This window comes from Urocampus carinirostris, chromosome 5 (genome assembly GCF_059441175.1).
Source record: "Urocampus carinirostris isolate Australia breed hairy pipefish chromosome 5, RoL_Ucar_1.0, whole genome shotgun sequence".
Classification (NCBI taxonomy): Eukaryota; Metazoa; Chordata; class Actinopteri; order Syngnathiformes; family Syngnathidae; genus Urocampus; species Urocampus carinirostris.
Genome location: NC_142353.1, coordinates 5,160,586 through 5,175,040, shown reverse-complemented (window position 1 = coordinate 5,175,040; position 14,455 = coordinate 5,160,586). Strand labels below are relative to the sequence as shown.

Below are 14,455 nucleotides of genomic sequence, written 5' to 3'. Positions count from 1 at the left end.
ATATAGAAAATATGATGAGGCAAAGAGCCACATTTGCCACCCCTGGAATAGCTGGTAGTATAAATATCCTAACCCAACACTCGTTATAACAACAATTGGCATCATCTGTCAAGATTCATACATAGTCTAGAATGTTTTCATTACAATCTCAAGATTCATGTTATCAGACTTTGTTGTAATCTACAGATTTGCGGTCTCTGTAATAAACCAAGGTACGTCCAGGGAACTGTCTATCTGGGGGCGCCGTTGTTCCACCGACCCCAAAGTGCTGAGTTCCTTAAAATTGGATAGAATGTACATCTTCAGTTCTGTATGTGGAAACAAAAACACACAACCAAAAGACTGGATGGAAAAAAAAATGGGAAAACGTGGTCCTGACGAAACAAAGACGTACGTAGTCCGATAATCCAGTGGAGATGAAAATAAGGAGGGTCTGATTCATCCTACATATGATACTTTTTGAAAGAGCAATTCGATAATAATTATTGCTCACACTTACGATATTTAGGTTGGTGAGTATGTAGCGTTCAGTGTCTTGCTTGTGGGCGTGCTGAACATCAGGTCCAACCACGACCAATAGTTCCAAGTGTGTAACATCAGGCATCGGAATTGAACGACTGGGTCGGTGTCCCACTGTGCACAGTGCATATTATGTTTTTAATGCCTTGCATACAGCTGAAATTTTTTTTTTAAATTCAAAAAAATATATACAGTAAGTGAAACAACAATATATAAATACATTTATTTACTAATCAGCTTTTTTCAGGCTGGTTTTTATTCATTTGTTTTCGCATATTTTGTGTGATAAATTGTTGTCATGCGTAAGACATCTATCTATAAAAAAATATTTGCTGTTGGGGGGACTAAAACAGCCCAAATAAACAAAATAAAATAAAATGAATTGTATATATCATAAAATTATAAAATAGTTTTTCCTGAGTATCAGTATTGTAACACACCGCTTCCCGTCAATGCGGTCTGTTTTATCTCTGAAGAGTAGGCTGACGCTTTGCACTGAAAAGACCAAATGATGAAGGTGCTGTATCGGAGTTAGATCAGGACGCTTCTCCTGCTACTGGTATCCATGGAAACCAGTACTGTCTGTTTCATGTGTGCGACCAACACCCTACCCAAAAAAGGCCTAAAGAGGAATGGGCACCCCGAGGCTGTATCTGCCAAAGAGTCAGACACACCACAGGAAATGGTGCCCCTATGACCCAAGGGGTTAAAGGATCCCTGAACTGTGCATATAAAGTAGATACTCTCTAAAATCTCATAGAAATAATCTCATACCTGAAATATCTGAAGAAAGATGATCTGAAAGCACATAATTTTGTCTGGTAGAATAATCAAAAATCTGTTAAGCAAAACACACAAAAATAAATGTTAATTTGGGATATGGAAAGTGCTTATATCCCAGATTCCAGGTAAAAAAGTGGAAAACTCCACAGGATGTGGGTGTTTGACACATGATAAACAGTTTAAAGTTGAAGAGTCCAATGTACTTTGCAGGGGCCTGGGCCAATGGAATCACAAGCCACAGCATTCGCCTCGCCATGCACGTCATTCTTACCTCGGCCGATGGAGATCTCATTAGTGCGCAGGAGCCAGGTTGGAGCAGAAGCAACCCGAGGAAAGTCATGAACGCCATCCTGGCTCTCCTTCTTGACCACATACCTGATCTGCTTCAGTGATCGAACAATATGTGAACATCGACTCCCACACTGCAGGCAGGGATCCTGAGAGGGGACGACGAACAACCTGTTTATGTAAACAACAGGGACGAGTTGATGGACGAGACTTTTCATTTGCTGTCTTTCCCATGAGCGGAACCACAGAAAGACACTTCATTGGTTGCCTCCTGTGAGTGTGTTAGTTGTGTGTGTCTCAGCAACATCTAAGAAAATTGAGCATTGGGTTTCGCTGTGATTTATTTTGTCATTGAGAGAATGAGTGATTTCTGTCTGAATTAAAAAAAAATAACTTGTTCTATATCCAGTCTTGAATTCACCCTTTTTTCAAGTAGGAGGAGCATTCTGGTGCCGTTATCTACTATTGCCTGTAGAGGGCAAACCTGATCCTCAAAATGTTCTATAATAAAAAGATATAAATGGAGCTGCCACTTTATGTATGACATGGCTTTTAGTAATAATGATAACAATCATACTATATTATCAGAGTATAAAACAATATGAGTGTCTCTTGTAACATTTGGAATGGATTAAGAGGGTATTTCTCTGAAGTAATTGATTTACATTGTATGTTCAGCAATCAGATTTTTTCCCGATATACTTTTATTCTTATGCAACATAAAATGGATAATTGGGCACTTTAAAAAAATGCTATTATAATGATATTTTCTAAGGAACAATTAGGATGTAAGCACTGATTCTCTTTTGTATTATTATTTTTGTATTAGTAATATTTAATTAAGTGATTAAACGTTAAAGCATTAAAGCTTCAACATTACTGAAAACGTTTACATTTCTAAATATAAAGTCAACGGAGCTTTAAAGCATTAACACCGAGGGTATTGGTTGAATTTCAATAGCATTGAATATAAATAAAAAAAACCCTTGTGATAAAAAATGTATAATACAATAGTTGGGCAAATGTGGAATTTGTTTTTCAGGAGTTAGAGCATTTGATGTGCTGTATTATTTCAGCCTTGCCAGGGCTGTGGAGTTCTTTCACACCAAACTCATTCGAGCATGTCTCTGCAGCTCTTTTTGCCCCCGAAAAAAAAAAAAAAACAAAAACAAAAAACAAACGGACAATAAACAAACCAGCATTCCTGTCAACCTCCACGGCTCCATGCCCGTTCCAAGTGTCCTATTTTCCCGTACAAAATACTAAATAATCGTACACTATATCTTTTTTTCCCCTGAATGATGCATGATGGGAAATCTCCAGGCGGCAGAAGCATGCGATTGACAAATTTGCGTTTTTCCGTACAGATTTCCTTGTACGTCGTACTCGTCTTAAAATGCATAAAAAACGTACTTTGTACGGCAAAACTGTACAGGTTCACAGGTATAAATCAGGGTCCTGATTTATACCTGTGAACCTGTCATTATCATTAAATAATTGAACTCTTCTCCTTGAGTTTGTGTGTATTTACAATAAACTCTGCACACTACAATTCAATTTGTTAACAACATAAAAAAATAAACATAAATGTTTCTAGTACAACTGTTTCAGGACAGAAACCATAAAAAAGAAATTCCACTACAACAGCTGTCACAGAGCAAAAGTCAAGAGAGTCAAACAACAACATTAGCAATTAAACCAACAAGCCCTTTTGGCTCTGTTGCCAGGAGACAACGGATTTACAGGTTTTCGGACAGAACAAGTAATATCTTTACATTTGTGGTTGAAGCTGTAGGGTGAACTTTTTCACATGTTCATGTAAACTTGTCACAGTAGGAGACCACTACTCAACATAAATTACACTTGGCATTGTCCTTTTCTATTGCTGAAATAAAAAAGTCCAAACCACGCAGCACTTCTGATAAGGGTCCACGTGCAGATTTGGCCCTCTCTTCTGCCTGGGAGGTCAGATGCAGCAGCAGGCCAGAGGTGCTACAAGTGTGCCTGTCAGTCCCAAAAACAGGCATAAAGTTAAGGTGGCCAAGGGTGCTGGGTGAGAGAGAAAATGACTGTGCTACCTCCATATAGAAGCAGCACTTTGAGGAAATTGGTGAAGTGGTAAAGTATTGATTTCAGGACAATAGTATCAGTCTGATCCAAGTACTTGCTTAGTATTGATTATATCAATATTTGGATCGATCTTTTCAGATTTTAGTTTTATGTGTACATTACCGTTTTTACCCTGGGTTTTCGACCAACTTATCGTCTTTTAAATCCTGAGTGGGATGTTATCCCCATCAAGTTTGGAGTCAAGCCCCAATTTAAAATAATAATAATGTTACAGTCATCAGCTGTGTGACACAGGCATTACACACCAACATTACTGCACGTACACCCCTTTTCAGGCTTCCAGTGCACAACCGACTGTGGCCAACGTTGTTGGACTCTTGTGGTTTTATCTGCTGAGCGTTGGGTAAAGGATTGCATATTTATGATATCATAAATAATATAGCACAAGCCATATGGGATGCTCCAACGGGCACAACAGATAAGCTACAGGAAAACGGGATTGTTTGCTACAAGTAGGACATTCGGTAACATAATGAATATGTTCCAAAATGCCCAGTTTCTTTCCTATGTTTTGGATGAAAACAAATTTACATGTATTGAAACTATTAAATGACAGTAAGTCTCTCAGAGATTTGTCTAAGGGTTTCTCCTCTGCCGAATGCCTTATTGCTCTTGTCACATCTTCACCGACATTGGCTAGCAAAAGTTTGCACTGCAAAGTCCAAGCTTTCAGTATTTCATTCTGAGATTATTTTAATTGGGAAAGTTCTGACTTTTGCATGAAAGTATTCTTGTTCATCTGCTCCTCAATGGTGATCCCTCCATCTGTCATGCGAGTGAAAGATTCATATGTTCACTGCAACTATATATGGATGATGAGGACTCCTGTTGCAGCATTTCCTCTCTCCTTAACCCAAGACGCTTTAATGATGAAGTTAATTATCTGGAATGTGAGTCCTACTTTAAAGGATGATTGGTATCTATTGGTCCTGCTATTTTCTCATCTTGTCAGACTGTTCCCTCTTTTCGGAGGTGTCACTGAAGCATATCTTTTATCTTTACAAGTATTTTTGTTCAAACTTAGGCAGGCATGTATTTATAAAACTGTCAGTAAGATGAATATTTTCAAGACAAAGTTCAAATGATGTGGAAAACACAAAAAGCAAAAGCTACGTTTTTTCCAATTCTCACAATCTTACTTGCTTTGAAAATATGTGCAATTGAACATTTTCCACTACTGTTTTTTAAACGTCTTTCTAATGTTTTCTCTGTTAGATTTGTTCACAAAGTTATATTGTTAAAATGTGTCACTGAAAATGTAGTCATGATTGCATGACTTTTTCAGCTACATTCTTAAAAATAAGGCTGTTTTGAAGCTTGGACTTCCTGTTTTGTTCTGTTTTGTCACACCACTACTCTTCCGAATAAAAACAATGATAAGCTATCTTGTCGAAACTTGTTTGGGAATAATCTGTTTCTTACGTTATTTCTTTCACTGTAATACAAGTCCTCAACAGAACTGCCCTCCTCAGCTATCGTTTCTTTGTCCAAAAATCTCATGGGAATCAGGATGTTGATTTAAATAAATGACAAGACACAAAGCGTCTACAGCCTACACTTAAGTAGTAAGTAAGAAGTAAAATAAAACAGATTGACATAGTAGCTGACTTTGTCAGCACATCCACCTCACATTTCAGAGGTTCTGGGTTCAAATACAGATATTAGCCTGCCTGAGTGTGGTTTGTATGTTCTTCCAGTGCCTGAGTGAGTTTTTCCCGGTTTAACTCCCACCTTCAAAATACATGCATTGTAGGTTGATTGGCAGGTCCCAAATTGTTTGCTGAGACTGGCCAAGGTGTCCTCTACCCTCCGCTCATAGTCAGCTAGGATGGGCCCCAGCACACACATGACCTACATGACGACAAGCAGCTGGAAAATGAATAGGAATAATAGTTTTCTGCTACAACTTTATGCATGACAACATATCCAAGAATAATGAATTTCAGCAGCAAATAACCACATACTGTGACCATTCCCAGAGGTTCACAGGATGGAATCCCATAACTATTTTACCATTTGTTGATCCAAATGTTCTGGTGAAAAAAGAACGGACTTGTTTCAGTAATGTAAAAATAGAAATACACGTAGATTTTTTTCTATTTAAAAAGTACGTATAAGAAAAAAGGCAAAGTACTAAACACCAATTAATTCATAGTTGTTAAATATAAAAAAAAATACATACATGCAATAGTTGAGTCCAGACTGAAGGAAATATAGTAATCGTGTATGTTGTTAGGTAGTTTGTTAGCTCTCTTGCTATACTTTATTCAGTGATGTTGTGTCATGACAAAAAATGAGAGGAAAAAATGTAAACACAATTTAAGAAAAAGTAACGTCAAGAGTACAAATACAGTACCTGCTATCACACGTAGTAAACGTAGTAAAGTCAAATAAAAATATTTTCAATTAATTTACTCAAGTGAACTACACTAACACTTAAAAATGTTACTTAAGTACTTTTAATTTGTTACATTCCACCATTATGATTTGTGTCGTAAAAAAAACAATAATACGGGACAGTGTGTATCTTGTACCACGAACAGACTCAAGAGATCTTTTCTTCCTCATTCCATGAAGCTCTTTAACTCCACCCGGCGGAGTAAAGGCCCACATTAAACCACCACCCCTACATTGTATATTACCGTAATTTTATTGCAGTGTGTATTTTATGTAGCACTATTTAAATACTCTATACAACACGCTACAGTGGGTATTAGCACGTCACATTGGGTATTTGTATATTGTATTCCTTTTGCTTTATTATTGTATTGTTCTCAGCGAAGGGATGCTGCTGGAAATGTGAATTTCCCTGCGGGGATGAATAAAGTATCTGTCTATCTATCTATCTATCTATCTATCTATCTATCTATCTATCTATCTATCTATCTATCTATCTATCTATCTATCTATCTATCTATCTATCTATCTATCTATCTATCTATCTATCTATCTATCTATCTATCTATCTATCTATCTATCTATCTATCTATCTATCTATCTATCTATCTATCTATCTATCTATCTATCTATCTATCTATCTATCTATCTATCATTTAATACCTAAGGCTAATGCTAAAACAAAACCTTTATTCGTTGAAAAAAAAAAAAAAATACTCGTAGGGCGAGAAATTTGTGGTCATTTTACATAACATGATTCTCACTTTGAGGGAAGTGTGACAATTGTCCATCATATACCCAAAACCTCAAAAACCCAAATTAGAAGAAAAATAGTACGGCCTGGTTATTTTGAGTCTCTAAAGTCTGTATTCTTCCTTGTGCCCTTTAGCACTCCTTCTCAGTTGCACTACAAAATACAGTAACATTTCGTCGTCAAATATGCACTTTCCCTTTAAGTAAACTTTTAGTTTGAATGCTTTGATTATTTTGAAAGTGAAAACACTCAAAGTACTGTACCAAAAACTTTTACATGTTCACATGTTAGAGTTTTCAATATAATCTTATGTGTTTCTTATCAAACTCTTGAAAATTCTTAGTTTAACTGACTTTTGGCAATAAGCAGACTGCCACCCGTCAATCACAGGAACAGAACACGTATGTAGACAAGCAACTAGACTCATATTCACACTGTCAAAGAGTGCGAACTGTACCCACGCTTGGAAACTGTGCGCCATGAAAGTTAAGTGAAGCACCGCACTAACAGTGGAGCTCATGAACAAAAAAAATATCTGGAAATTATTTTTGACAGGCTTTAGAAATGTATTTTGAGGGCTCTGCAGTCATCCTAAAGACTGTGTATCTTATTTTTTTCAGGAATATTAAATACACTATTATTCACTTGAAAATTAATATTCAATAGTTTTTTGTAATCAAAGACAACAAAATATTAATGATGGCCGACTTAGAAAATTATTAATGAAACTTCAAATTGAGGGCTTTTTAGAAAATGATCAAAAAAAAGCAATTTTGGAAAATGAAAAATCACCTAAAAGACCACATTAATGGTGTCAACGCTAAAGATTTGCAGCTGCTGCAACGCTCATGTTAAAGCATTAACTCCTTTAATGCCATATCGTATAAATACGTTTCCAAAAGTTTTGTCCCTCAGTGCTGAAAAGTAAAAATATGTTTTGTTTTTTAATTTTAAGAAAACTATTATTAAGCTTTTGGCATGGCTCATCAGTAGGTCTCAAGCCATTGGGAATTATTCCATGATAAATCACCATTAGATGGCATGAGTGGCTTTGATCAGAACTTTGTCAACACACCAATGGAACCACCACTTCCTAATTTTGCTTCCTGTATTCAGGGATTGAAGTATGTAGGCATCCCTATTTGGAAAGTAGGTATTAAAGCTAGATAGGCAAAGCAATGGATAAGTACATTGGAGCTTTTTTCTTTCTAATAAAGATGAAGTCCCTTCGTCATCGTTGGAACACCGAGGGATGACATTTTCTTGCATGTCTGGAGAAACACAATCCCCATGGTGACCGAAATCGCGTGTTCATTTAGCTTCATTTAATTTTCTTTCTCCTGTCATGAGTACTCATTGCACTGACCTGTGCCCGCTCGTTTGGCGCCAGCTGCTGCTAGTTACGTCTTCATCCGTATCCTACTTGTCTGTTCCTGATTTCCCGTTTGCCTCCGGCTAATGTCCCGTTTTTGACCACCGACCACACTCTGATCTTCCACTCCGGCTATCGACCCGTTTTGCCCATTTGACAGCGCTCTAATCTCCCAGTCCGGCAAATCCACTTCCGCATTCCGATCATTCTCCGATCCCGTGAGCTGCTTACTCCCCCTGTACTGCGAGCACCGGATCGCTGGCGTTTGTTTCCTCGAAATCCTAATAATCTTTTGAGCGAAACATTACGCGTTTGGGTCTACCATTTGTTCTGGCTCTGACATCTCCTGGTTTAGCTTCTTCCTCAAGTGTGCTTTTATATTTAAGCACTTAACAAACCACATTTAGCCATTACTTGTCGCCAGGGTCAGAAATCTAACTTGAGGGCTTTACAAACTTCTGCAGGCCCTGAGGCAAAACATTAGTAGTGATAAAGCTGTTGCTTTAGCCAATCATATTTTGAGGTAGCGGACCAAGGCGTTCTAGAAGGCGTAAGGGAACGTAGGCGGTTTCACAAACTATGATTGGCCAGGGGGGTGGTAACGGAAGTTTAAAAAAAAAAAATTCAAAAGAAAATCCCTGTGTCCACTGCCTCTGTCGAACGGACTTTTTAAATCGTAAAAAAACATATTCCAGAAATATGACAGGGCAGGCTCAACTTTCAGGATTAGCGTCGATGGCAATAGAAAATAACTTCTTGGAACTGGAACACACAGATAATCTGTACGGCAGAGTAATTGGAATCTTCTTGAAAGTGTCACGGTTGCCATGGCGCCCAGTTGGTCCCAGCCGTGTGGCACCGGATTCTGTCGCGGTTGCCACGGTGCCCATGGACACCGGCTGAGACGCGGTGACTGATTGCTCCTTGGGAGTACTTGAATGCGGTCCTTTGAGCCGTTAGTCGTCTGAGCGTCTGTGATACTTCTGTGAAACTTCTGCAAGACTCCTGTTAAACTCTGTAAAATGCCTAGTCTGTGAATTTGCCTGTGTTTGATCCTGTTTTGTTTTTTGGCCTGGTTTTGTTGGGATTTCAATCTACTTCTGCGACCATCGATCCTCAGATCAAGTGTGCGCGCATTCCTCCTCTCCCTAATAAATTGTGAGTATGTTACGCTATTGGGTTCTGAACTTGGTTTCCTGCCCTGGTTCGTGACAGAAAGAAAGGAGGATGGATTTTTGGCAAGTAGAATTTGGCTATCTTCCTAAATACCAATGCCAATTTATGAGGTTAATGTTTATGATTTTAGATGTGTTACAGCTGCTTTAAATGATTTATAGCCATAAAGTAGTTATTGAAGGTTGGATAGTTTCAAATGTAGAACTACTGAAGGCCTAGGTGTGAAATACAAGCACTGGGTTTTGACCGCACTATCTCAAGTTATTGACTATATGACTTGACTTATAGTCCATCTTCTTAAAACATTAGGATTTATGCTACATGTCAGATTCCTGAATACTGAACAAAAAGTCCACCTCACACAACTCCAATATTGTGAAGCACATTCATAAGAATTGAGGAGATCCCACTGATCTCAGCATGAGAGAGATTAGAAGTCTCTGATTAATTTAACCTCGCTCAACCCCCATTTTCCCAGCCTTGCTCCCTGCAGATGCTTACAATAAGACGCAGCAGGTAAGTGCAGTTCCAGGGATTTGGATGGGAGCCTATGATGTGTGGGTGGAAATAGTCCTGTTGGGAGAACGCCTTTTTGCACGCTGCTGAGGGAATTGCATTCTGATGAGCCGCACATGAAAAATGCTTCGCTTTAAAGTTTAGGGATGGAGGATTGTTGACTTTACTTTTATGTCTTCACAACACTATGAATGGCGGTACATTTTTTAAGGCAATGTTAACATTGCCTAAGGATTATGGATATCAAAGTAATAAGCTAATATAATATGATATGAGAGGCCATTTGAAAAATCAATCATACTTGCTCTCACATATAACATCATACTTTCACACATGCATACTTTTATACAGGTACAGTCACCAGGTGCACACCATGCACAAACACTACTATACATATTACTATAGTCTCATACACACACTACTATGCTGTCACACTCATACTACTATGCTGTCTCACATAAACTACTACACTGTCTCACACTAACTACTATTCCGGTTAGTTGAACTGTACAACATATACACACAGATCAGTGTGGATCACCATGATTACCAAGAGTATCCAAAGTAAAGCAATACAGAGAGGTAAGAATATCATTACACTAGGTGTGAAAAAAACTATATGTTGTGTGAAAGTCTATAGTAGCGTGTTTGTGGAAGTAAAGCGGCATGTGTAAGAGAGTTTAATAGTGTGAGTATGAGAGTACAATAGTATATGAGATACTGTAGTAATGTTTGTTTATGGGTAAGACTGTGTCTGTATGAGAGTATGGTTGTCAAATGTGCATGTGTGAAAGTATGATGTTATATGTGAGAGCAAGTATGATTCACTTCTCAAACATCCTCTCATATATAGACTTATTTTCTTTGCGATTGATGAAAAGATGTTTTAAAACAGGTATAAGGTAAAAGGCCCTTTCTTGTTGAAGCGTGGCTATGTGCTTCAGCGCACAAGAGGGGAAAAGAGATTAAATTGGTGTGGAGTGCATTGTGTGTGCAGTAAGTATATTGCAGCGTTCCCCTTGTTGGAAAAAATGTTCACTATGTTGTTATAGACAATTTTAATTCTAATCTAAACCTACTGACATTTGCTTATAATTTCAAAATGTTTGTAGTTGGTGCCTCAAATTCTATGTAATTCATCAATTATAATTGTCCACATCTCGTCAACAACTCAATGCCAAACTCAAAATGAAACACAACATTAAAGTGTTATGTCTGATTTTCCTTTTCAATTAAACGGTGGAATCTTTCTCTCATTGGCCATGCTGTGTCCCCGAAACCTATCTTACCATCTGTTACCACATTTCACTCCTTTCAAGCAATCCAGCACTTTTGCCATGGCCATCTCTTAACACAGTATAGCAGAGCAGTTATTAAAAAGACTCGGTAACATGTAAAATGTAATTCATGTAAAACAAAATACCTGAGAAAAGTAGTGATGTGCCAAGTTTTCCCAATTTTGGAAACTCACAGAATGTTATTGTGAGTATGTCTTTGCCATTTGTGACATAATAAACAAATGTTTTTATTTCTGATTTGCATCCAAGAGAGCACTGAATAGACAGAAGAGAACACAGGAATAAACGTTGACTGTGTGGCTAATCCTCTTCCTTCACTTGGTCAATTTTATGACCTAAGTAGATCTGAAAAATCAATCATATTTCTTCAGACAATACTGCTCTCACACTGGCCATGAAATAGGTGTTGGAAACTGAATTGAGAAAAATGAGAGAGCTACTCACTCATTTTATAAGATTACAGTTTTATAATCTGCTCCAAAGGGACCAAAAAGTGGCAAGTTTGCAGGATTTTATTTTACTTTGGATTTTAGTAGCATTAAAAATGGCAGATTGATGTATTTAATTATATACCGATACAGAGTCTTGAATCTGATACTTCGGTACTACATAAAGAAAAGGGTAACATTAGCCTCAATTTTTTTCCATTTGCATTTGTATTTTCAAGTTATACTTCATTGTAAATTTGTTCATAAAGGGAGCGTTTCATCTGATTGGTTTAAAACTCTCGAACTTTAAACATAGTATAAAAACTTTAAAGGCTGCACGGCGGCACAATGGTTAGCGCATGTGCGGCACAGTTCTGAGGTCATGAAATTGAACCTCCTGTGTGGAGTTTGCATGTTCTCGCCGTGCTTGCCTGGGTTTACTCCGGGCATTCCGGTTTCCTCCCACATTCCAAAAACATGCATGTTAGGTTAATTGGACAGTCCAAATTTGTGACTGAGCGAGCGAATTGGCTGGCAACCAGTTCAGGGTGTCCCCTGCCACCCGCCCGAAGATAGCTGGGATGGGCTCCAGCACCCCCGGGACCCTACTGAGGATTAGCGGTGCAGATAATAGATAGATCTTTGTCCGTAAACAAACCACTCTGCCAATCACATTCGATTTTCTTTTGGTAAAAGTTTGCCAATTCTGGTTGAAAACATGCATATGATTGATTTTTTTTTTTTTTTATATTCAGGAGACAGATGGTGTTTCGTGTGTCAAATCGTGATCATCGACCTCTTTTTAATGTCAAAGGGTTGACACGTATAAATTATCACCGCATTGTTACGTCTTTATATGAGGACCTCTAAGCACGAGAATTTTTATGTACGAATTTTATTTGAAAGCAAAATCTTGCCTCGCATACAACTGAAAATCCAGGTCACCAGCATTCCTTGAGACAACTCAAGACGGGTTATTGCATGTGACTTCTCAACACCAGCAAACGTTTTTTACAGTTTGCACATGCAAAAAACTACGGGCAACAAAAGGTGTTGGACCATCTTTTTGTGTGTTTACAGTTAACCACCTTGGTCGCCAAAGCACCATTGAAGACTCAACTCTGGACAGCTTTCTCCACTACTGTCGGTTTCTGGCCGGTTTTCGTGTCGTGGCAACCGTCCCTTCCTGATGTTGTGTGTACGTTCATCGTGTCAGCCAAACTCACCCCTCTCCTTCCGAATCCTGTCAAATAAAATACGAAATTCAGGTTAGCTTTGTGCTTGGTCCCACAAATTCAGTTAACTTGTTAGGCTGGGGATGAGTCAGGCTTTAATACCCGCGGGCCCCGGTCAAACCGGATATGTTTAGGCCCGATCTCATCTTTAATTGGGACATATCAATTGCATAGTGGGTGGCACAATTGCAATGGTGTGCCGTGAATTTTACACTTGGGCCTTCTCTTCAGCCTGAATTATTTCAGGAAATCTGTGTTGTTGACTTAAATTTTGTGTAAAATGCCATTAAATATGTGAAGCAAAAAACTAAACTTAAAAAGCAAAAAAACAGTGCGCTCTCCTTCACTTTTGGATGCAACCTATATAGTCCAGAAGACATGACAGCTGCACTGTCATAACACTCCAACAGCTTTATGCAGACAATCGTTTTCCCCCCCAAAATCGGAGTATAAGACAAATAATGTCATGGGCTCACATCACCCGATTATTTTTTTTTCTTCTGTATGTCACAAAAGTGAAAAAAAGGAACATTTTAAAATATGATGAAGCGCTTCTTGACAGCTGTGTCCATGACGTAACGCACAATCCATCTGTCGTCTTATCCACCACGACAGAGATGAGCGGTGCTTTATTATCTGATCTCTTCCCCCATCACTTTAGCAATAGCAGTTATCACTAAGCACTTTATTAGTAGACAACGTAAATGTTAAGAGAAATTCATGTCTCTCTTAGAAATGTGTGAAAGAAGCTCCACATAGTTCCCTTGTCAAGGACCCTTTTGAGGTGGCGCGGAAGCACATGCAGAAGCAGGTCCAGGTTCGGTACTCAAATGGGACCAACAAATATAATAACTAAAAATCGTGGCAACAGTATCTTGATCACCAGAGGCAGTTGTCGTGGGCCAGGGGCAGGCAAGGTATCGGTTATCCAAAAACGCTAGAACAAGACAAGAATGACACACATGCTCAATAAAAAGGAGTGCTTAAATAATGAACAGGAGAGGTGATTGGGGTGCAATAAGCCCCCAATGCCCCCAATAAGCAGGTTAGTGCCTTACATGGCCGCACGGCCGCTATTGGGAAATGTGAAGCACATTGTAAAGCGCTTTGGGAAGTCTTGACTTGAAAAGCGCTATATCAATGCAGATCATTTCATTTCATTTCAGGTTATATCCCACATGGGGCACGAGCCCTTATTGGGGGACTAGCCCCCCCTGATGACCAGGGGGTGTCCACGACCCGCCCCCTATGAATTTGAGGGCAACCCCACTAGCCACCCTGCTTGCCAGTATATTGTTAGATTGTTGAAACATCAGCTATGCATATAATCCCAAATGCACAACCAGTCAAACTGTTGCTCCTTACCTAGAAAGCAATGTGGACTATGCACATTAAATCATTAGGAACATCAAATATTACACAATACACTAATCTAAATCAGAAACCGTGTCCTTACGTCTCTTAGAAAGTTTTCCCCTGACATTATTACTTATTACTGAGGTTTTTGAGTTGTTCCTTGCCCGCATGCTGGTTTAAGATCAGGTAATTGTGTAATTTTG

At 38.6% G+C, this 14,455-nt stretch overlaps 1 protein-coding gene across 1 annotated transcript in view; it reads right to left on the bottom strand.

Moving 5' to 3' along the window:
* Positions 1-1,802, bottom strand: part of adamts13 (ADAM metallopeptidase with thrombospondin type 1 motif, 13) — a 37,247-nt gene extending 35,445 nt beyond the window's left edge. Inside the window, exons 1-3 of the mRNA XM_088335427.1 lie at positions 1,574-1,802; positions 1,294-1,357; positions 500-633 (exon numbers count right to left, since the gene is read on the bottom strand). Of these exons, the coding sequence (XP_088191553.1) occupies positions 500-633; positions 1,294-1,357; positions 1,574-1,675 (300 nt within the window). The 5' untranslated portion in view covers positions 1,676-1,802. The remainder of the gene's footprint in view (positions 1-499; positions 634-1,293; positions 1,358-1,573) is intronic.
* Positions 1,803-14,455: the final 12,653 nt, after the last annotated feature.